This window comes from Neophocaena asiaeorientalis, unplaced genomic scaffold (assembly GCF_003031525.2).
Source record: "Neophocaena asiaeorientalis asiaeorientalis breed wild unplaced genomic scaffold, Neophocaena_asiaeorientalis_V1.1 scaffold1, whole genome shotgun sequence".
Lineage (NCBI taxonomy): Eukaryota > Metazoa > Chordata > Mammalia > Artiodactyla > Phocoenidae > Neophocaena > Neophocaena asiaeorientalis.
The window spans coordinates 3,390,425-3,415,310 of NW_020171981.1; the positions used below are offsets into that span (position 1 = coordinate 3,390,425).

Below are 24,886 nucleotides of genomic sequence, written 5' to 3' on the forward strand. Positions count from 1 at the left end.
AGGGGAGCTGGAGCGAATACCAAGAGGGAGCCGGTGAATGGGCTTGTGGTGACCCCCGCCCCCCACCCCACCCTCCCTACCCACCCGACCCCCAACCCCCATCCCCAGTTACAGCCGCCGCCCGAGAGGCCGGGCCGTCGTCCTAAGAGGAGTCGCCGCCACCATCTCCGCCATGGAGCTTATCACCATCCTCGAGAAGACCGTGTCTCCCGGTAGGACGCGGGGGCCGGGGGTCGAACTGAGGTGATTGGATGGGGGGAGGGGAAGCCCTGGCCCTTCTGACCCTGTCCCCTTTCCCACTTTCCTTCCCCCCAGATCGGCTGGGACTGGGAGCGGCGCAGAAGTTCCTGGAGCGTGCGGCCGTGGAGAACCTGGTGCGTACCACCCCGCCGTCCGCCATCCCGCCGTCTCCCCATCCCCTGCATGCGGGCCTTCCCGCCCTCCCGGAGGCCCAGGCCTCGGGAACCCACCCCGCCCCATCCCGTCCCCTCCCCCCCCGTCCAACCTAACCCCGCCATCGGGAAGCCGGTGGGTGTGTCCCGCCCCGGGCCCGGCATCTGGCCAATGGCGCGGCGCGCCGGGGTGACTGCCACCCAATCGGCGTGCAGCCTGAGGGCGGCGGTGCAGCAGGAGGGAGAAAGAGGGAGGGAGGGGAGGTTAGGTTGCGCGGCGCTGCGTGTTCAGCAAGGGTGGGGGTGGGGGAGCCGGGCCTAGGGGCCATGTGGAAGCTACGAACCCTGCCGCCCGCCTTGTTCGTACCGGGGCCGGCTTCTCCTTCCTGTCCCGTGGCCCCTGTGATTGTCCGCCTACTTCCCAGAGCTCTACCGTTTCCAGTCTCCCTTGGTCTGTGCTCAAGGCCAGGCCTGCACCCGAATGCCTCTTAACCCATTTCCGGCAGTGTTTCTCCCTTTCTTGACTGGGTATTCCTCACCCGGGTTTTTGTATTTCCCCCCCGCGAACCTCCGGATCAGTAGAGACTAAATCTGCACCCAGATAACAGGGTGAGGCTCATCCTTGAGATCGGGCCTGTTTCCAGAGGAAAGTTCCTCGTTTTTCATATTTTCAAATTTAAAGGGTACAGAACAAATGAATGTTAAGTCTCCTAGAGACTGGATCTTTGTATAGAATTGTGAGATGTATTGGTTGAAACAACCTATGTGCCAGTAATGTTTCTCTTTGGATTCCCTCCTATTGGGGGGATGGGGAGCAGAGAGAAGGGTGAATGATACTAGACATCTTTTAAAGGTAATAGTTCACTGTAACCAGATGTGTTCTTCTGTGTTACTTAGGCAAAATAACGCAAGAAAAAAAAGTGACAAGGTGTATTTTTATTTTATACAAACTGCCTTTGAATGGTTTTTGGGTGTTTTGTGGAGTTTTGTGTTTTTCGTGGGTTTTTTTGCCTTTCCATGTGTTAGTTTTTACTACTAATCTTTTTATCCTTAACTTTCCATAGAAAAGATTTTTATCCACTAGTATAGACTGATAATATTTGCACTTGGTATATATTCCTCTTTTCTTCTTTTGCTAAATTTGCAAGGAGCCTGTTCTCTTATTCCTAACATTTTATCTAATTCCCAACACTCCTAACATTCTTTAGTGGTATATAATTAATAAAACTTTTAAAAATTATTTCCCACTGTGGTTGGAGGACTTGTTAGTGGTAAACTATCTGCTTTTAGTTTTTCCTGTTAGCTTTTCCATTGGAGAGAGCTTCTTGCAGGGAAGACTAGTGTGTGTTAAAATTTTTAAACCAAATTTTTAAACCGAATTGGGGACCTGAGCAGTACAAAAGATTGAGTATACTTTTCAAGAATCTACAGTAATGTTTAAACAACTCAAGAATAGGAACAACTCAAGGAATTGTTAATAACACACCTTTAGTGTGTTAACTCTTGCCTATTAAACATGAAGTCATTTTCCTTGACATTTTTATCTTTTCAGTTGCCCCCTATTTCTAAATATTTATCACTTTTTCCTTATAAATATTTTTTCACTGTTATCATTTTGCTGAAACACTGAAAACTAAACTAGAGAACACTAGCCTCCTAAGTCTATGTTTTACGTTTAGAAGTACTTCCCTCTCTTATAACCTGCTTCCATGAGATCAGAAGCCACCCTGGGTGTCATTCTTTTTGGACCAAGATTTTTTTAAATCTAAATTTTAAAAGTAACAATTTTATTTTCTACCCTGTCATAACATGTTCATTTAACAAATACAACTTACTGAGTACCGGGTTTTGTTCTAGGTGTGAAGAAGAATCCTCTACCAGATTGTCAAGCTTACTTTAATTCTGGGGGATCTGATGTGAAGATTTGGGCACTCTTAGTTGATGTTGATAGGAAAACCTGTAACTCCTTATTAAATGCTGAGTCTTTGTGAGAAGATGGATGACTTCCTCATGTACCAAATAACATTTTTATAGGAATCTTGAAGTAGATATCTTGGCATTTTCCGAAATATTATATGTCCTAAAAATTTTAGGTTTTCCCCTGTTTTTTGGTGCTATTCTCAATTGGTAAAATTCCTAAGAGGTATTATTCATTCACATCTTAACAGCCCACTTTCCTTGTGGAACTGTCCAGAGTGCTGGCAAATCCAGGAAACAGTCAGGTTGCCAGAGTTGCAGCTGGTCTACAAATCAAGAATTCTTTGACATCTAAAGATCCAGATATCAAGACACAGTACCAGCAGAGGTGGCTTGCTATTGATGCTAATGCTCGACGGGAAGTCAAAAATTATGTAAGTAGCTTTCATCTCCTTTTGGTCACACTAGCCTGGGGAATGTCAGTTCTTTGGTCATCTACATGGGAAGGAGCTGACAGTGCAATAGATGTCTGGGATCTAAACTTAACTTGAAGGTAAAAAAGTATTTGATACAAGTCTTCTTTCTCAAACTGTCTTTATCCAAGTGATTTAGAGCTTAGTTAACACTTAGCTCTTGCTGAACTTCTGCTGTAGATAGTTCTTATTGTTTGGTGATTTAGGCATGGCACTGTGGAGTCAGAAGGGGAATTAAATGATCTCCTGGGCTTTCAAGCCCAAAGAGTTTGTGAAATAAGATTATGACATTAATCACGTTTTTATCTACTTAGCAAATAATGAGAAACTTCTAGAGACATCTGGCTTTTTGTCAAGGTGTTTAAAAAGTGAGCTGATGGATTTTTAGTTTTTATTTATTTATTTTTTTGAGGAAAATTGAATGTCACTTGTTGCGTTGTATTATGGAGTTCTTGTGATTTGCTTGGTGAATTAGAAATCCATAATTCTTGCTGCAGCAAAGAACTCAGAATATATGGACGTATATGCTTTTTTTTTTTTTTTTAATTGGGTTCTTTCGTGGCCTGTGTTACATGGATAAGGCACAGAGAGTAGTAAGTCAAACATCCGTGCAGTCATCAGTTGGTCCTTGGTATTTGAGGAGAAACCAGTGGGGGGATTCTGCGTCTGTACTTGTGCTAGTCGTGGTTCTGCACATCAATCTTCTGTTTCCTGGTTCTGGGTGTCAGCATTAGGTAAATTAGTGCTCTTTACGGCAGTAACTTCTCTTTCTAATTATGTACCTCCTTCCCTCTTCACTCTTGCATGGAGGAACTCATGACGGGAAACTAGGTTACAAAAGCCAACTTATTTTGAATCTTCTTTGGAATATGTAGAGCTATTTCTGTCCACATTGGGTTTCCTTATATAATAACATTTTAATTCTCCTCTCAGTAATTTGATATAAATGAAGTTTATTCCATTAATCACTGGAAATCTTTTGTTGTTGTTTGTTTGTTTTTGTATTTTGGCCTCACTATGTGGCATGCGGCATCTTAGTTCCCCACCCAGGGATTGAACCCATGCCCCTGCAGTGGAAGGGTGGAGTCTTAACCACTGGACCACCAGGGAAGTCCCATAATCACTGGAAATCTTGGTACTTAGCTGAATTCATTCAATTTCTCATTTTCCTCAAATTACACAATAGTAAATGAGAGAAGACATGATTGGACCTGTAGTTGACTTTGGAGGGGGGCACATCAATCTTAACACCAAATTTAAAATTTTTGAGTAAGAATTTATATAGACATTATTGAGCTTTCATGCATGAAAAAAATAGTTATCTTGGGCTTTTTTCCCTTTCATAGCACATCTGGTAATACTTTTTCAGTGCTGGTGGTTATTTTTTAAAATGTGGGTCTGGACACAGTTGAGAGCTAATTTCTTACTCCTCTTATTTCTGATAATTGACTATTATCATTAGGGCCACCCCTAGTTTAAAAAATATAACTTTCAGTACTCAGGATTTAGACATTTGTAGTCTCTAAATCACCTCAAGTAATATTAATTAATGGTCTTCTAGAAGCAATTTAAAGGAGAAAAGCTAAAGATAGAATGGGATTCACGTATGTACTAGGGGATGGTGCAATACAGTATAAAGGCATCCTGGATTTCTTAGTCAGACTTGGATTAATGCCTGTTCAACCCCTGCCCTTTTGGACAATTCATCTCATCCCTGCTCCCTGCCCCCTTCCCCATAACAGTCTTTCTTAAAGTCCAGTCTAGCTCTGGTAGCCCTAGGGAGCAAAACCTTCTTTTAGAATCAGTCAGAACTGTTATTGGGTAGAGCTGTTGGGAGTGGGCAGGGCTGATGATATACTGTATAAGGGGGAAGGATGGGGATTTCATTATTATTAGCTACAAAGCAGGATACTAAGTGACCTGACCTAGTCAGCAGAGCTGGCCTGAATATCTGGCAGCTACTCTTTGTCCTGCGTTCATGCCAGGAACAGTTAACTGTTTGCCTTTTGAGTGGACTGGTGATTCTTAGTGAGTTCGTTGACAGAATTAGCTGATCATGGTAATGATTAACCCAGGGTCAGTTGTGGCTTCATTCTTTATCTGTACCTATGCCTTTGCTACTTTCTCACCTTGTGTTGAACACTGAGGTGAGGTATCTGGCTTTGGAGATTCCATTTGGAAGTAGGAGATAATTGGTTTCATTTTTAGCCTCTGGGGCAGTGTTGATTGTGCTGCTGTTGGTATTGAGGCTGGCTGTTTTCCCAACAGGTGGCCTATACTGTATATGCCTTTTCCTACTTTTCTGTATTATAGAAAATTCAGAGACTGATGTAAGAGGTATGCTGATAGGCAAAATATATTCAAGTAGTATTAAAATTGATATCTTTTGTCTTTTTGCGTGTGTACCTGCGTACAGGTTTTGCAGACTTTGGGCACAGAAACTTACCGGCCTAGTTCTGCCTCGCAGTGTGTGGCTGGTATTGCTTGTGCAGAGATCCCAGTGAACCAATGGCCAGAACTCATTCCTCAGCTGGTGGCCAATGTCACAAACCCCAACAGCACAGAGCACATGAAAGAGTCGACATTGGAAGCTATTGGTTACATTTGCCAAGATATAGTAAGTGCTGTATCTAACTTATATACCTCTGATTCCCTCTAGTTGTAACATGCATGGTATTAGAATTATTCTTTATCATCATGAAGAAAACCAAGCTACTGCAGAGTGTTTTGAAAGTAGGGCTGCTTTATTTGTTATTTTAGACTTCTATATTTAGATAGTTAATTTATCCTCATATTGCTAAGCATGCCCTAAAGGAAAGAGACTTAAGGTTTACAAACTCAAGATGGAAATCCCTGTATGGAGGGGCATAGATATTCTCTCCTCTCCTTGATCTGATCGCTTTCTGAAGATCCTCAATGTACCAAGGATGCTGTGTTACTTTTTCAGTTACTATTTTACAGAAACAGTTTGCCAGCTTTTGCTGTAGTGGTTTAACCACTGGAGCCACAACACAGTATGTTAAATGCAGCCCTCCTAGGACTGTTGTTGCTGCTGAGGTTACTACTCTTGGTGTCTGTTTTGATATACAGATTTGATGAAGCAAAGAAGTCCACAGCACTTGACCTGGACTTAGACTCCATAGATGTGCCCAGGTGTTGATCCTTGGTCCTCAGATGTTCTGAAGCTTTACTTCAGTTGGTACAGATGGCCTGGAAAAAAACACCAGACTGCCATCTCCATTTGCACAGAAGGGGAAAAAAAAAGCCAGCATTACTTCATGCCCAGAGTCATTATGCTAAGAAGCAGAGATGAAGTTGATGAGTTTAACTTGTTTCAGTTCAATTTTGGACTACCAGACCCTGGGATATTTTGCAGGTGGTTTGTCCCTAAATGGAAATGTGTGGGAAAAGATCAGGAAAGTCTCATGCTACTCTCTCAAATGGCTTTTACAGTTGAAAGGACTGCTGATTAGTCATGAGCTCAGTTATTATATTCACTGCACTTCTCTGCTGTTTCAGGACCCAGAGCAGCTACAGGATAAATCCAATGAGATTCTGACTGCCATAATCCAGGGGATGAGGAAAGAAGAGCCTAGTAATAATGTGAAGCTAGCGGCTACTAATGCACTCCTGAACTCACTGGAGTTCACCAAAGCAAACTTTGACAAAGAGGTAAGTGTCTCTTGATTAAAAGGTGTAGGTTCAGAGGGTGAGGCGTGAGAGTTAAATGAAAGTTTTGTTTTGTTTTGTTTTAAGTTTATGACTTAGAAGGTACCATCTTGTTAAGAAGCATTTATTTCCCATCTAGTTAAGATTTGTGTTGTGTGAAACGGCCATGTAGTAGGTGCTTGCCATTTCTCATCAGGCTTTTGGGAATAATGTGGTCTAAAATGTTTCTAGGTTTAGGTTTTCCCTTTTGCAGTCCAAAGTGTGAGTATGCTTTGGGATTTTTTAAAAAAATATGCAAATTGGGCTGTTTCATACTTCCTTAGGAAAGTGCTTTTGAAAATTAATAAATAAAGTTTATTTTGCCTGAAAGTATTTCCCCCTATTATTTATTTTTAGTTGTGTTAAAATGTACAATAAAATGAAGTTTGCCATCTTAACCGTTTTTAAGTGTAAAGCTCAGTAGTGCTAAGTATATGCACATTGTTTTGCAACCAATCTCCAGAACTTTTTCATCTTGCAAAACTGAAATTATATTAACTCCCCATTTTCCCCTTTACAATCCCTGGCAACCACCTTTATACTTTCTGATTCTATGAGTTTGTTTACTCTAGACAGTTTATGTTAGTTGAAGCATACAGTATTTGCATTGTCTTTTTGTGACTGGCTTATTTCACTTAGCATAATGTCTTGGGTTCATGCATGTTATAGCATGTGTCAGAAGTCTCTTTTTAAGGCTGAATAATAATTCCATTATATTCGTTTGTTGATGGGCATTTGTTTTGCTTCCTTCCACCTTGTGACTGTTGTTAATAGTGTTGCTGTGTACATGGGTGTACAAATATATCTTTGAGAAGTGGTTTTCAGTTCTTTTGGATATATACCCAGAAGTCGATTGCTGGGTGATAGAGTCTGAAAGCATTTTTGCACGTTTGTTGACGCTTTAGTTGGGCTTTTTGCCTTTTCTTGGCCTTAGAGTGGACAAAGTAGGGAGGTCTAAGAAACGAAAGCAAACTGCAATTCTAATTGCTTGGAAAATGTAGTTCATTAGTCTTCTCCTGTATCTTACCACATTTGATCTGGGTTTGTTTGAATTCCCTTAAATTTTATTTTTTTTATTTTTAATTTTTTAAAAATATTTATTTAATTATTTGGTTGCATCGGGTCTTAGTTGCGGCATGTGGGATATTACTTGCGGCATGCGTGATCTAGTTCCCTGACCAATAGCCGGGCCCCCTGCATTGGGAGTGCAGAGCCTTAGCCACTGGACCACCAGAGAAGTCCCTCTCTTAAATTTTAAATACAAGGAAGGGGGTTTTCCTAATTGTAGGGGGGTTTTTTGTTTTGTTTTAGCCATCTTTATTTCAATCCTGTGACCTACATTTTCCTGTATGCTTCCTTCCTCAAGTCTTGTTAGTGAAGGTCATTTGGGGGATTAAAAGATTCAGGACCTCCTTAGAGGGCAGGTCATATAGTAGACACTGGGGGCAAACTCTGTAGAGCCTTCATAGTCCCATTACTGTGTCGGGAAAACCTGCTTGATTGGTCCAGGGTTGTGTGGGTCCCTGAGGGAGTGAGAGTTTTCTTTGAAGGGTTAGTCTAGTAATCTTCATATATGTGGTTTATACTCTTCTCATTTTCTTTATTTTTATTCTTTTGCAGTCCGAAAGGCACTTTATTATGCAGGTGGTCTGTGAAGCCACACAGTGTCCAGATACAAGGGTAAGTGAGAGGTCATGTGAAAAATTTGTCTTCTGTCTTTCCTAGGAAATGCCAACTCTAACATAGTAGTTTGAAATGTTGGAATCTGGTGATTTCAGAAATAGGTTTGACTAATGCTGTTATTAAATAAGAATTTTTCTTCACTGAATTGGAGAAGAGGGAAGAATAGTCCTTGGAAAGCTAACATGATGGAAGTTGTCACCTTCTTAAAAAAGATTTAAGGGAGAAATGGTTTTTGATCAGCCTTGCTATTTTTTTTGCTACGCGGGCCTCTCACTGTTGCGGCCTCTCCCGCTGCGTAGCACAGGCTCCAGACGCGCAGGTTCAGCAGCCATGGCTCACGGGCCCAGCCGCTCCGCGGCATGTGGGATCTTCCCAGACTGGGGCACGAACCCACGTCCCCTGCATCGGCAGGCGGACTCTCAACCACTGCGCCACCAGGGAAGCCCAGCCTTGCTGTTTAATTGCTGTAGGTTGTTCAAGTGACTGTTTTCCATTGTAGCCATTGAAACAGCTTTCCTATTGCAGTAACCTAAACCTTGACCCTTGAAGCCGGTGGGAGTAACATCCAGTCTGAGGGCGTTAGTGGGTTTAGTCCTGCCAGGGGTTCCACAGATACCTTTAAAGTAAAAAAGAAGGAAAGGAAATACACTTCAGTTGACCCTATAGATTATTAACCCATTTGAGTGAAGTGGTTATTTCCCTTTGTCAGATTGCATTGTTATTAAACTAAATAGTAAACTGTTTAATCTGATGTTTGCAAAAGGTACGAGTGGCTGCCTTACAGAATCTGGTGAAGATAATGTCCTTATATTATCAGTACATGGAGACATATATGGGTCCTGCTCTTTTTGCAGTAAGTATTTTTATTTTATGTAGTTGAGCATAGAGCTGATTGCAAAAGTCCATTATTCTTAGTTGATGTTTCGTCAGTTCTGTAATTATTTAATGTTGTGAAATCAAGGCAATTCTCTGAGTCTGCGTATTAGATTTAAGTTCATCAGCAGTGTGTGAAGAAAACTTGTGCTACCTTTGTACTAATAAGAAGAGTATATTTAAAAAATCTTTCTTTTTCCTACCTTTCATTTCAGACCTAGCTTTCATAAATCTACATTTTTGAAACTTGAGTATCTGTGGTTATAGGAGGGGTCGAACTTGAACCAGCACTTATTTGGGGCCTGGGGTGTTGTGTTTTCTCTCTTAAGATCACAATTGAAGCAATGAAAAGTGACATTGATGAGGTGGCCCTACAAGGGATAGAATTCTGGTCCAATGTCTGTGATGAGGAAATGGACTTGGCCATTGAAGCTTCAGAGGTGAGCCTGGGAGAGTCCATGTGGTGGGAGAGCTGTCATTCTGACTGGGCTTTGGGACTTACCTCTTTTGTGGATATTATTTTTCCTCTGGGAGAGCTTTATTATGACCGGGCTTAGAGGGTATCTCCATTTGTAGAGATTTGGGGTTTTCTGCTAGCCAAAGGCCCTCATGAGGGAGACAGATCAGGAATGAAGCATCTCCTGTTTTTACCAGTCAGGATTTGTTGAAAATACTAGTACTGTGAACACAAGGGGGCAGCAGGAAGTCACATTTTAACCAGGTGACATCTGATGCTGAATTATTTTCTTTTGGAAGGCCTAATGCAAGCATGGGATGTATAATTGATAGCTTACTAACTCTGGTGAAGGAATTAGATACGGAGAAAGGGGTTAATTCTGCACTCGCAAATTCAAATTCAAGCTTTGTTTCCAACCTTGATTGTCTTTATGTCCTACGAAAAGCACAATCTTTGGCATCTTTATGTAAGCTTCATACATCTCTTCATCCAGAGGTCACTTAGTGAAAAAAGAATATAATTCTTAAGGTTGCCTTGGTCCTTAAAGGTAGATTATATGTATGGCCTAAAAGAATCTCACTGAAGTAGCCCAAAAATGAGCGCCTCCAAAGACCACACACACTGCATGTTACCATGTGCTCCATGTATTTCTGTACAGACCTGTGGGCAGCTCTCACTGTATGCCTTTAGTATCATAGCTTGTTTGCTGCTGTCCAGAATTTGCTTTATGTTTCTCCTCAGGCAGCAGAACAAGGACGGCCCCCTGAGCACACCAGCAAGTTTTATGCCAAGGGAGCACTACAGTACCTGGTTCCAATCCTCACACAGACACTAACTAAACAGGTGAGTTACCTTCCAAACCTAGCCAGGTGAGCTGTGAAGCCTTGTTAACGGTTGGTTTGCTGTGGAACAGTTGCCACGAAGGAACTCAGCAACTCTTGAACTAGTTGATGTTCTGTTATAGATGCCTCGGGAAGAGCTGAGCTGGATCTGTAAGATCCTCTAGGCTCTGAATAGTTTTTGATCAGCCTGACAAAATAACTGTAGCAAGACTTCATGAGGGATGTGGGTTTAATGAGTAAGTAGAGAAATTATCTTACAAGAAGTGTATCTTGGTTGCCATTGTTCCCTTTGGCTTCATGCATCACAGTTTTTCTTGGTATGGTGTTTGGAAAGATTCTTTCTGTCACCTCATCTCTCCTGGTGCATGTGAAATATTATCAAAGAGCTGGCAGCGCTTTGAGGAAACAACGTTGTAACTTTGAGCACTGCAAAATTTCTTCATACACAGGAATGTAATTTGTTTTTAGGGAAGTACATGCCTCTTAATAGAGCGATCTTGAAAGATAAATAGAGATACACTTAGTTTGAAATGGACTGGGTGTTCCCTTAAATTTTCATCTCATCTTTTAGTTTTACAGTTGTTGTTTTTCTATCTTTGACCTTAGTATTTTCACTTTTGTATATTTTTGTTGTGCTTTTCTCATTTTGGGAACGAATCATTCTTTAGGTATATAATTTTCTGAAGTTGCATAAGCAGCCTGCCTTAAATTACTCTGGTGTGAACGGCCACAATAAGAAGGATATACCTTGAATTCTAGTTTCAAGGGAGATCTGAATGGAATCTTTTTTAACTTTTTATTGAAATAATAATTACTAGCACACCAGAACCACACTCCCCACCCCCATCCCCCCAGTGTCTTCTTCCTGGTCATTAACTCCTCCCTCACCTTTAACTGTATAGATTTTGACTGATTTTGAACTTTATATAACTAGAATCAAGTAGCATATATTCTTTTGTCCTGCTTTTTACTTTACGTGTTCAAGATTCATCCTTATTGCATGTAGTTGGAGTTTGTTCATCTCATTGTATAGTGCTAAGAAGTATCTTCCCTCTATCTACATCTTGTTTAACAAAGGCTGTGCTGTGATGAATCTTTGTGGAAGGGATAAAGATATGAAGGTTTTATATTTTATTTACTTCCCCAAAGCTTAAGTTGTAATGATATTTGAGAGTAGTCAGAGGGCCTTTTGAGTTAAAGTGATTCTTTGAACAAAAACTTAATTAGCGCCACATTCTTTCACTAGGATGAAAATGATGATGACGACGACTGGAACCCCTGCAAAGCAGCTGGGGTGTGCCTCATGCTCCTGGCCACCTGCTGTGAAGATGACATTGTCCCGCACGTCCTCCCCTTCATCAAGGAACACATCAAGAACCCTGATTGGCGGTACCGGGATGCAGCAGTGATGGCTTTCGGCTGTATCTTGGAAGGACCAGAGCCCAATCAGCTCAAACCACTAGTTATACAGGTGAAGCTGAGGGAGTTTGTGGGTGGAAAGTGGGATATTTATTGTTTATTTAAACTTTCTGCTTGAAGATTTGCCTTTATTTTTTTTTATTTTTTTGCGGTACGCCGGCCTCTCACTGTAGTGGCCTCTCCCGTTGCGGAGCACAGGCTCCGGACACGCAGGCTCAGCGGCCATGGCTCATGGGCCCACCTGCTCCGCGGCACGTGGGATCTTCTCGGACCGGGGCATGAACCCGTGTCCCCTGCATCGGCAGGCAGACTCCCAACCACTGCGCCACCAGGGAAGCCCTTGCCTTTATTTTAAAAACAAAGCTGTAAATAGTTATCCACAAAGATTACTTGTGGATAGCTATTTGCTGTCAGTGAGGCATAAAATATATTTCTTTTTTTATTACAAAAATCATATGACTTGAAAAATGCAGAAAAGGCCAAAAAGAAAAAGCTACCTTTAATCCCATTGCCCAGTGATAACAGTGTGCGTGTATGTGCAACAGGATGGAGATCTTACTGTACAAATAGTTTTAAAACTTGTTTTTTCACTAAATGCTATATCATAAACAATTCTCCATATTTTTTTTTTAATAAATTTATTTTTGGCTGCATTGGGTCTTCGTTGCTACGCGTGGGCTTTCTCTAGTTGTGGTGAGCAGGGGCTACTCTTCGTTGTGGTGCGCGGGCTTCTCATTGCTGTGGCTTCTCCTGTTGTGGTGCATGGGATCTAGGCACGCAGGCTTCAGTAGTTGTGGCGCACGGGCTTAGTTGCTCCGCGACATGTGGGATCTTCCCAGACCAGGGATCGAACCCGTGTCCACTACATTGGAAGGCGGATTCTCAACCACTGCACCACCAGGGAAGCCCAAGAGTACATTTTAATTGAGCTTAGTGTATATAGACCTCAACCGTTCAGGAATAGCTAAATGCCATCACAGCTGCGTCCTGGGATCTCTGCCTGAGTAATTCAATAAAGATTGCTGAAAGTATTCATACCAAACTCTTAATAAAACTGTGTATTGGGATCTGGTGAAGAGAGGAGGACTTTTTCACTTTTCCAGTTACTTTTATTATATTGTTGGATATTTGATAAGCATGTCTTATAAAATGACAAAACCATCTTGATACTTTGAGTTAAATTCCAAACATCAGTATTTCCTCTTCTGAGGTATCAGTCAGCATGAACTTTAATCTTTGTTTTGCTTTGCCAATAACTGTTGTATTTTCAGGCTATGCCCACCTTAATAGAATTAATGAAAGACCCCAGTGTAGTTGTTCGAGACACAACCGCATGGACTGTGGGCAGAATCTGTGAACTGCTTCCCGAAGCTGCCATCAATGATGTCTACTTGACTCCCCTGCTGCAGTGTCTGATTGAGGGCCTCAGCGCTGAACCCAGAGTGGCTTCAAATGTGTGCTGGGTGAGGGATTTTCTTCCTGGTGAGATAAGGAGGTTGGCCAAGCTATTGGCAAGGAAGTAGGAGGTGTGGGAGAGAAATGAGTCTACCTCACTAGAAGGCTTTTTCTGAATAGCATCTCCTTTCTAATTTCTTCAATTAAAATGTGGGGAGATGTGAGCTGCATGACCCAGTGGGAGCTGTTGTCTCATGGTGACTGGTTCCCGAGCCATTTAGAAGAGTCATGTTAAGCCAGCGGGAAAACTATCTGGACTTGGTTTTTTTTCTTCAGTTGCTTGGGGACAAGAAATTTTGATTAAGGTAGAGAGTTGCTGGCCATGAAAAGTAACCATTGCTGAGAAGGGGGTATGAGGGAAGGAAGGTAGGCAGCTCAGTGTTGAGTCAGTATAGGCTGAATGTAGTTTGTTAGGGACCTTTGGGGTTTGGGGGAGGAAGGTAAAATAAGGAAGGAGTGGGATAAAGAGGCTTTCTATGAATGGAAAGAGAAGAAATGAAGTGGCAGGCATTCGTGGTAGGTGAAAATACTCTGCTGCTTAGAGAGTTGTGTGTAGATTATTAGGCAGCAGAAACAAAATATAAAGAAACATACGTACATACATACATTTATTTAATTTTAAGGGTAGCTGTACATATTAAGTTGTCTTGAGATGACCTGGATAGGAAGAATTGAGGATTCACTGCCATTGGTTTATTCTTAGATCAGTTGGAAAGGAACTCTGCCCAAGGTGTCTTAAGGGAAAATGAGGTAATCCTGGAGTGGGATTCTTTTGAAGTTTAATTAATGTTCACTCTGTCTGGGTTTAAGGCTTTCTCCAGTCTGGCTGAAGCTGCTTATGAAGCTGCAGATGTAGCTGATGATCAGGAAGAACCAGCTACCTATTGCTTATCTTCTTCTTTTGAACTCATAGTTCAGAAGCTCTTGGAGACCACAGACAGGTAACTGATACTACACGGAAATGAGTGAAATGAGTGGTGTCTCTGCATCCAACTCCTTTTGCCTCTTGTGTAGGGACTGTTTAACCTAATCATAGAAACATTGCAATAGGAGAAATTAAAAGAATCCTGTTCTAGATTGTTTAAATAAGAGTGAGGAAAGAAATGTAGACTTTCGACTACCTTAGAATTGTACAGTTTATAACTAAGGTCAGAAAATAGTCTCATTTCTCTACAGGTAGAGAGTAATTGACCTAGAGAGGTGCCTTCGCAGTGTCTACAGTTAATAGGAGTATTTGATTATGGTATAAGAGAAATAGTAGCTCTCATGAATTTAGTTGCCATACCAGATTACTAAACACCATTTATGATATTGGGTGAGGAACTTGGCATTAAATACAGTTGTTTTATAAATGAAATGTAGTTTTGGAAATGTAGTTTGAAGGGGTTATAAGTTGGGGACAACCTTTAATTATTGAGATTTTGTGTAAGCTATACCTAAAGCCATGCTCAAAAGAAACCATTAGGAAGAGGGCTGGATATCAATTCTTCATGCTTAACTAGTTCATTTCTTCATCTCGCAGATGAATGAAGACAATTGATATATCCTTTTTTTTCTGACCGCACCGCGTGGCTTGTGGGATCTTAGTTCCCCGACCAGGGGTTGAACCCCAGGTCCTTGGCAGTGAGAGTGCAGGGTCCTAACCGCTGGACTGCCAGGGAATTCCCAAGTTGTCTTTTTCATAGCTACTTGTGCAACCTCTTCAATTATCCACATGGGTTCTTCAGCATTTGTAACTATTTTTCCTACAATTTTAGCCCATTTCCAAAAGGGCCATTCTAAAGTTTAAACAGGTCTGGAAACCATATTGAACGTAGTCATTGGCTCAGAGATTGAAAATTTGGTTCCAGGCTGTATTGTGTTTGCCAAATTCAGATCAAGTCTGCAACCATATCGGTTTCTGGGTTATTTTCAGTGAGAGAGTTTCTATATTACAATGACTTCTCTGTCCTTTCTCCATTAAGGCTTTACGATTTTTGCTGTCTGTTCCTTACAGACCTGATGGACACCAGAACAACCTGAGGAGTTCTGCGTATGAATCTCTAATGGAAATTGTGAAAAACAGTGCCAAGGATTGTTACCCTGCAGTTCAGAAAACGACTCTAGTCATCATGGAACGACTACAGCAGGTGCTCCAGATGGAGGTGAGACTGAGGGCGTTCCTGGTTCCTGGTGGGAAGGGTGTGGTACTTAACACAGAGCTCTAGTTTCAAGACTGTTCTCTTTTTTTCAGTGCTTAAGCATATATGTTTTCAGAAAGATATAAGGCTTATACAAAAATTGTTGCAACTTAAAATTGTATTGCTTGCTACAGTTTATTCATACATGTGTAACACCATGTACGTATATAAGCTTATTTACTTTCCTGCATTAGCACCAGTAAAGATTATTTAGTGGTCCTGGCAAACCCAGCAAAAATGGAAGCATTGAGGGAGTTTAAAGCCCTTTCAGAAGGTGTTTATTCAGAACATGATCTTCTTTTTCTTGTAGTCGCATATCCAGAGCACATCGGATAGGATCCAGTTCAATGACCTTCAGTCTTTACTCTGCGCAACTCTTCAGGTATGATGGTGCCTTATCACTTAATAGCTCCAGGGAAGAGAATCATATCTCAGGATGACAAACAAGTTCATGTACACACAGAACTCTGAAGATGATGTTATAGATGATGGTGGTCAGAAGCTCTTCTCAAAAGGCCTTAGTCTGTTTGATTAGGAGAGTAATTTCCCATTTTCCTTTCTTGTCTGTCCATAAAAATGCAGTTTGTCTTTTGTACAGTGTAGGGAAGGAAACTACTCCATTTGTGATGGTCCTCCCAGCTGTGCAGCTATTTTGTATTAGCAACTTTTAGTCTGGTTTTCATTGGGTTGTCCAAGTGTAGCCCAGTCAGATTTGGTTCCCAGCTATGGTTCACTGAGCTAAAAATAACAGCCTTGTGTTTTTACCATCATCTTTTGAAACAATTGCTCTTGGAAACTTTATTATAATTTGTAGTATTTGGTGTTCACAGTAGACTTTTTCTGAGGAGAGACTGGGAAAATTAAACTGTTAACTCCTTGCTCGTGACTGGAGTCATGGCGTGGCTGAGGAGCTATTCCCTTTTTTATCCAAGAACAGGAAAACCTTGGAACTTCTCTAGTGCTTAGGTGGGTACTAGGTTTTAGAATTGAGTGATGCTGACTAGGTCATCTTACCTATGACTCCGTTCTCTTTTTTACTCCAAACGTAATTTTTTAAAACATGACTGTTAAGAGGTCTTTCCTGATCCAGTAACATTAGTTGAAACAGGGTAGGGAGGGAGGTTTGGGGAATATTGAATTGGGAAAAGTCAGATGGGTTTCAGTTTATCAAGACAGTTTCTTGACCATCATCTGTAAATGGGTTAGGCTATAGAAAGGGTTGCTCTTTTGTTTTATGAGTAAGAACTCTAATATGACATCTCCTTATTCAAAGCTGAAATAATTTAACTGCCATCCCAGTACAACTAGATTATGGAGGCTGCTGACAAGGATTTGTCAGACTTAAATAAAACACAGAAGAGATGACTTTTTGCACTATGGAAGATCATCTTATATTCTGAATTGGGAAATAGATGAGATATTTAAATGTATGTTTCATTGTGGATGATTTGCACTGTCAAAACTTCTGAGCATAAAAAGCCTCTCCCCCCCCCCCCAAAAAAAAAAAAGAATCCTAGGGACTTAATTGATTTTAAAAAAAAAGTATGGTGTTCTGATTGAAGGGTTTGGAATCAACAGATTCTGAACTCTTATTCATTTCACAGAATGTTCTCCGGAAAGTGCAACATCAAGATGCTTTGCAGATCTCTGATGTGGTCATGGCTTCCCTGTTAAGGATGTTCCAAAGCACAGCTGGGTCTGGGGGAGTGCAAGAGGATGCCCTAATGGCAGTTAGCACACTGGTGGAAGGTCAGTGAGCCAAAATTGGGCAGGGAGTGTCTTTAGAACGCAAGAGTATCAATGGCCATGAAGAATTTTTGACTGCAAAAAAGCATAGTCCCGTCTTCTCACTTATTGGGGTATTGAGTCAGTTCAGAGCTGGATTGAACATAAGTGTAAATTTGTGTATAACTGCCTTGCCACTCTCCTTGAAGTGAATGGGGAGCCAATTTGCAACTCAGATTGGCAACCTTTCTGGGGGTGGAGGGAACTGTTACCTACCTCAAATTCATCAGGTTCTTCTTTCCCCTAAAGTCTACTTGCTTTATTGAGGTTTGGCTCCTGTAAAGCATGGAGGAAGTAAAGGTTTCTATTTTCTTTCCTGGCACTTGGTGCCTTCTGGTTTGGGTTATAATGCTTTGGATTCAGGTTGACGCAATATGGTGCCTGGTATGGAATGGAATGAAACATCGAGTTCTAGGAATTAGTTGATTTTCTGGGTGTTACATGTCTAACTATGCAGAATTGCTTTGGGGAAGCCATATCTGACTTAAGCCTCCTTGAAAGGCCATTAAAAGCACATTAAAGAGCACTTCAGAAACCTGGAATGCTTCTTCAGTGGTGGTCTGTAAGGTGTATATATTTTTTTTAAGAATTATTTATTTCTTTATTTCTTTATTTTATTGGCTGCGTTGGGTCTTCGTTGATGGACGTGGGCCCCTCCCCAGCTGCGGCAAGCAGGGGCCAGTCCTCGCTGCGGCGTGGGCTTCCCACTGCAATGGCCTCTCCTGCTGCAGAGCACGGGCTCTGCAGTGAGGCGCGTAGGCCCAGCAGCTATGGCTCATGGGCCCAGCCACTCCACGGCATGCGGGATCCTCCCAGACCAGGGCCCAAACCCATGTCCCACCCACACTGGGAGGCAGATTCCCAACCACTGCGCCACCAGGGAAGCCCTGTAAGGTGTATTATTAAGGCAGACCCATTTCTAGCATAAGGAGCCTATGTGCAACTGGTCTGGCAACATGTGATTACCCTGGCAGGGCACAGAAGTTGATTTTGGTTCCTGGAGTGGCTGATTTGGATATGAAACCCAGACAGCTTTTCTTGACTGGCTTATTAAGTAAGTCCTTGATGGAATTGGCTAGAGACCAAGCTGGCTTCCAGGAGTTCCCTGGTGGTCTCAGGTTCAATCCCTGGTTGGAACTGAGATCCCACAAGCTGCCCGGCGAGGCCAAAAAAATAGCTGGCTTCCAAAGAGGACATGTTACATTCAGATGAAGAGGTGGACAAGAGGCAATATCACTAGCTCAGGCAATTCATAATTAACCTTGGCATTCCTTGAGGGCCATACCACTTGGTAGTTTCAGCCAGAGTGAAATCCCACTCTGTGGAGATTTGGCATTATCTCGAGGGTATAAGAGTTAGGCCCTTTTAGCAGTTATGAATTTGGCTTGTCCAAGGCAGCCCTAAGTCTTTGTGATAGAATCTGTAATTAACTCACATTCTACCTAACTTTTGACTGGAGTGCATACATTTTGGGAGAGCTAGGATGGTTATTTTTGTTCACTTCTGTGATATCCTGTGGTGCTAATAGTTTGTTTCTTTACAGTGTTGGGTGGTGAATTCTTAAAGTACATGGAGGCCTTTAAACCCTTCCTGGGCATTGGATTGAAAAATTATGCTGAGTACCAGGTAAGCTGTGCTTTTCACAATAATACATTTATATTCTCATTTATACTTGGTAGTCATTGTAGTACAAAAGTCTGGATCCTGTAGCCCAGGTAGTATTTCCCTGTGTATCACCCCAAGGGTTGAGCTACTTTGTTGCCCTGAGTGTCTGAACTAGAAATAGTCAGTGAAGGACAGGATATTAGACACATCAGAGTAGCACCCTAAGAAGGGGTTTTGTTTTGTTTTGTTTTGAGTAAACCATCCGCCTCTGCCACCACCATCCCTGGTGAATATTGTCTTTTCTGTCCTTTCTTAATGATAGATTAGATAATCCTAGTTCTCTTCCTGCCATATTGGTTGTTTAAAAATGAACTAATCTGAGAGAGGAAGGGTCTTTTCTTCTTTGACTCTAGGTTCAAGTGATAAAGGACCAGTAGCTAGGTAAAAAATCATGCCTTACCCCTGCAGGCAGCCTTTTCTGTTCTAGAGGTCATTTTCTTGATTCTTGGCAGGTTTGTTTGGCGGCTGTGGGCTTAGTGGGAGACTTATGCCGTGCCCTGCAATCCAACATCTTACCTTTCTGTGATGAGGTGATGCAGCTCTTACTGGAGAACTTGGGGGTGAGTGTCTATACACACAATCTAATTTACCATTGGTTAGAATGATGCTTAAACATCAAGATCCGTGACAGGGAACGTATATGTCCCAGAATGTTGGCTGTGGGCTTATGAAGGGAATTGTTCATTTTCACAAGATGATTCTAACCTAAGGATGTGAAGTTAATTAAAGGAATGCATGGTCAATGCATGGAACTTGAGTGGGGCAGGTGGGGACCAGTAAAGTACAAAGGAAAAGTAAATATATAATCTATATAATCTCTCTATCTAGAGGTACTCCTTGTTAATTTTTGTGTATGTCCCTTAAGGTCTATGCCAAACATATCAGTAGTTGGTTATTTTAAAAAGCTTTTTGAATCTTTGGACAGAACTAAATTTTTTTTTTCTCCTTGTCAGAATGAAAATGTCCACAGGTCTGTGAAGCCACAGATTCTGTCAGTGTTTGGTGATATTGCCCTCGCTATTGGTGGAGAGTTTAAAAAATATCTAGAGGTTGTATTGAATACTCTTCAGCAGGCCTCCCAAGCCCAGGTGGACAAGGTAAGTTTAAAGCTATCTTTAAGTCCAGCCCTGACTGGAGGAGCAGGACTTTTGACAAATATACAACTAAAGGCCATCAATATGATGGAGATTCTGTTCTTTTTCTCTTACAGTCAGACTATGACATGGTGGATTATCTGAATGAGCTAAGGGAAGGCTGCTTGGAAGCCTATACTGGAATTGTCCAGGGATTGAAGGGAGACCAGGAGAACGTACACCGTTGAGTATACAACCCAGTTGACTTAGTCCAGTGTGCACTTAGCCAAATGGGCTGTGTGTTCATTGTGTAGTTTACTTGTAAACTAATACCTATTGCTTAAAAGAAGAGGAGAAGGAGGAACAGTGCTCCAATGAAGGGAGTAGCTTTGAGGGAAGATATAGACTACTATTTCTGATCCCTGCTTCTTCAGCTACCTTGCTTCACATTTCTTGAGCATTGCAAGGGATGGGATCCAGCAGGGCTGTTGCTGCTGGTTGCATATGTACCAACACTGAGTGGGAGTTCCCTAACCCCCACCATGCATCTGAATTGAAGGATTGGGGGGATTAGATTTCCTCTATCAACTGATGTTTTTGTTATTGATTGGGGAAATATTTGTACTTCACTCCTTTGACATTATAGGCTTAGAGGAAAGGTTCCATTTGTGCTTCTACAGATATATATATCTGCTTATAAGAATAGGAGTATCTGCCTCTTCTGTTGGCTTGAAGAATGACATCTTAATCTGAGGAAGAACAATTTGGTATAACTGTATGCAACTAATTCTCCAGCCCAAAACCTGCCTGATGGGAGTAGAGTATTTGGGAATTTTGAAACAGGGTGTAACAGGGTATAGTCCTGCCAAATGTGGGACAACCTCATCAGACCTCTTTCTTTTATAGCGGATGTGATGCTGGTACAACCCAGAGTAGAATTTATTCTGTCTTTCATTGACCACATTGCTGGAGATGAGGATCATACAGATGGAGTAGTAGCTTGTGCTGCTGGACTGATCGGGTAGGTTATACCCTGCTTCTGATAGCTGAATAGAATGTGTCACGGAAAATGAGAAGACGTGTAGTAAAGAATATTGAGAGTATCCTGGATGGCAATTACCCACCTTTTTGGTACAGAGGGGATTTCTTTCTTTAATAGAACCCATCATGTCCTGTTTTGAGTTCTCAGATAATAATTCATTCCAGAATTTAGCTCTAATCTCATTTCAGACCTTCCAGATTTCTAATTTCTCCCCACCAAACTCTTATGAAGTGAGCTCTCAGAGGTATAGAAGCAGCATCAGATCTATGTCCATCCCATATTCTGATGTTGGTCAACAAATTGCCTCTGTTTAGCCTCCTCTACTGAGGGTTTCTGAGGTATCATTAGAAGAAAGAACATTGGTTTTGAGCAGCTCAAAGACCTGGAGTCTAGTTCTCATTTTACCATGAATTAGCTGTGGAACCTTGGGTAAGTTATTCTACTTTTTTAGACCTCATTTTTTTAATCTGTTGAGGGCAGGTGTTAGACTTACTTATCTTTAAAATTTCTTCCAGCTTTAAAAAGTAGGTAAATACCAAGAAACCTATAGCTAGCTTAGCACTGGTTCGGAAGGTTCTAAACATGATCTTGTTGTAGGGCCAGGAGCCCATTTTCAGGTGTGTTTACTTTGCACAGGGACTTGTGTACAGCATTTGGGAAGGATGTACTGAAATTGGTAGAAGCTAGGCCAATGATCCATGAACTGTTAACTGAAGGACGGAGATCGAAGACTAACAAAGCAAAAACCCTTGCTACATGGGCAACAAAAGAACTGAGGAAACTGAAGAACCAAGCTTGGTAAGAGCTTGTCTCCACTGCCCTCTTTCTTCTTCTTTCTTGGGGAGGAGGTACATTTTCTTTAGACTGTTCCGACAAGGGCTTTCTTTAGGTGTTTTGTTTTGTACTCTTTCCCATATAGTGCTTCTGAGCCAGGCCTTTGTTCCTCAGCCTTGTACTAGTGGAAGGGTCAGGCAGCCAATCTTTCCTTGAGCCACATTTTTGGTTCCTCATGGTGATAAAGAACAGAAATTACGTAACTAGAATTCACTGAAGTCCCCAAATCATTTTGGACCTTAATAAAGTCATCGATAATGGCATTTTCCCAAAATTCTCTTTCTACTCTTTATTTCTTTCCTCATGTTCTTTTATTTCTTTACTGCAGTGCTTTGAGACATTGCTTTCTTTTACAGAAGATACCCAAAGTCGGAGTTGTCTGACCTCTGCTTTGAAATGTAGTTTTAATTTATTTTCCTCTCACTTAGTGAGTTATCTTACACCACAGATCGCAGTAAAATTGGCTATTTTGAGTTTTATCTTTTCAGTTTCCTACCCTTCGTAAGTGCTAATGAGAGCAGGTAGATGGCACATAGGAAAGTAATAAAAATAATCAGTCCTTGAAAAGTTGACAAATTCCATTCAGGTCTATAAGCACTTAATTGTAGGAATCAGAGAGGTGTTTGGCTCTACTGGCTATATGGGATTTCAAAACTTGACCTTTTTTCCAATCTGTTTTTAGATCTGTTACCATTGGGATGATAACCTGAGACCCCCACTGGAAATCTCCAATCTTTTGAAAAACCCGGAAGTGAGGAGTGTGCGCGGATGCTGAATGTTTGGGAATGAGAGCATGAGTGAGTGAGGCTTGAAAACACACCACATTGAAAATCCTGCCACAGCAGCAGCTGCAGCCATCAACAGCAGCGCTGTTAGTGAGCTAAGTAATCACTGACTTCGTAGAAAACCATAATGTCGGCCATCTTGGAAAAGAGAAAAATGGTGGATTTACTTAAAAAAAAAAAAGAAAGCTCTCTCTTCCCAGGAGAGGCTAGAACTAGCTTTTCTGTCTTTTGGCCGGTGCCGAGTGGAATGACTAGTTTGGGGGAGAGGAGGAGGGACTGGGTTCAGCTGTGGTGCTTTGTTGTAAAAGGCATCCTGGCCTTTGCTACTGATGAGAAAGATGGAGCCTGGGTCTCAAGCCCACCTTTGGTGTACCTTTGCCACGTGGTACTGGTACTGTATGCGTGCTGGCTGAAAGGAGGGTGAGGGATTCTTTACAGTCTGAGAATGAGTGTGTGTGAGTGAGGCGGTATCCACATTCTCAACTTCAAGTCATTGCAGTTTCTTTTTCCCAGAAAAAAAGAGGTTAGGATGTTGCATTTCATGAAACTAACTGAAGTTCTGTCTACTGATGCAGCACAAGAGATATAAGACGAAAAAAAAGGAAAGACGCTCTTAGGTTTTGTTTTTTGGGTTTTTTCTTTTCTTTTTTTTTTTTTTTTAATTCTAGGGAAAACACTGACGAATGGTCAGAGCTCCCACCCTGATCTTTTCATCAAGGCGCCTTTCCTAATAATATGGTTCAACTGTGAATGTAGAAGTGGGGTGGGGGGGACTCTGGAGTTAGAGGATATAGAAAAAATAAAAATACAGTTGTTACAAATAAAGAATGCAGACTTTGAAAACAAAAGAAAGCCACAGCCCAACAAACCAAAATTTAAATGCTCATAATTGGCAGCACAAAAGAAAAGTTCTCTCCTGACACGTATCTTGGCAGTCTGAACGCCCCCAGAAAATTGTGCCAAAGAGTTTAGAAAACAAACATACCATAAAAGTAAACACAGCAAATTTCAGGTAACTATTTTGGATTGCAAACAAGGATAAATTTAATGTTTAAACAATCTGATAAAATAACCATTTGGAAACTGCTTGGCCTTCTGTTCTCTTTTATTTGATTGATTATAATGCGGTATTGGTCTCTTGCTGCACTTCAAAACCAAGTAATCAAAACAAAGGAATATATGTGTGTATATATATATACACATATATATATATATGCTAGAACTCTTGTGATGAAAATGGCACTTGAAAAAGGTTATATTTTTCCACTGAAGTTGAAGATTAATAAAATGGTGTCAAAACATTCCCCTGGTCACACGCTGTAATATTTTTTTTAAAGTGTGATGTGCTATGATGATAAATCAGACTTAATTATTTTCCCTTTTACAAGGAAACAGGGCACCCTGAATTTTGGTTTTAGACTTTTTCAGCAATAAGGAGGGATGTTGGTAAGCTTTGATCCCCTTTTGGTTCTGCAGTTATTAGTTTTTGCTGGCATTTTGAATATGCTGCTTTCAAAAGCACCAAGAAAGATTTTTAAATTGCTTCCAGGTATTTGGAGGATTAAAAAGACCTTAATTTCCCACTTTCATTTCCATTCTAGCAAAAAATATGGGCTTACATGTTTCTCTTTGCCAACTCCCTGTTCAAGCCTTCCATTCATAAGCGGGATTGGCTCAGTTTTGCCCATCCATACGGCAGCATCTCTAATAGCTCTTGTACAGGGTATCAGATATTGTGCCTTTTGGTGCCAGGTTCAAAGTCAAGTGCCGATCTATGAACCAGTGTACAAAAAAAAATCCAGGTGTTTGAAGGAAAGACACTCCATTGTGAATAAAGAGCTCACACCAGCTCCTGAGCCCTCTGAAGAGACCTGGCCCTATAATGCCTTGTTTAAATTTTAGTTGTTCTTGAGGGAAAGGGTGATATACTAACCATTCCTGACAAGGGTTGGTCAGGGCTTAGGGAGGGGGCAGGAATATTGGGGAGAAAAAAAAATCTGATCATTCCTCAGTGCTACCCATTTCTGTCCTGTGTGGGCTGCTTAGCTAGACAGCAGGAGAATAAAGTACACCGAGAACCATAATGAAAACAAAACCCGTGTGTTTTGTCATGTTTTGTTCCAGGGAAGCAGTTGACAAGTGCTGTTATTAATGCTTTCTCCCAGATCCATTCAGTGATGGAGAGGAGGAAAATGGGCTGGTTGGACTGTGGTCTTGGTGCCTCGCAGTTACTCTGCACTGGTTATGCATTTATTACCCTCTTTTCTAGTTACCTTTGGCTAGTGGGTCTTCCCACTAGGTAT

General features: G+C 41.4%; 1 protein-coding gene across 1 annotated transcript; it reads left to right on the forward strand.

Moving 5' to 3' along the window:
- Positions 1-109: 109 nt before the first annotated feature.
- Positions 110-24,678, forward strand: KPNB1 (karyopherin subunit beta 1). The gene is made up of 21 exons (XM_024742583.1): positions 110-374; positions 2,561-2,743; positions 5,199-5,399; positions 6,302-6,454; positions 8,111-8,170; positions 8,937-9,026; positions 9,376-9,486; positions 10,245-10,346; positions 11,592-11,816; positions 13,036-13,227; positions 14,030-14,160; positions 15,216-15,363; positions 15,710-15,781; positions 17,004-17,148; positions 18,728-18,810; positions 19,302-19,409; positions 19,803-19,946; positions 20,060-20,165; positions 20,829-20,943; positions 21,601-21,762; positions 22,481-24,678. Coding segments are annotated over exons 1-21 (2,655 nt in total). The 5' UTR covers positions 110-251; the 3' UTR covers positions 22,482-24,678.
- Positions 24,679-24,886: the final 208 nt, after the last annotated feature.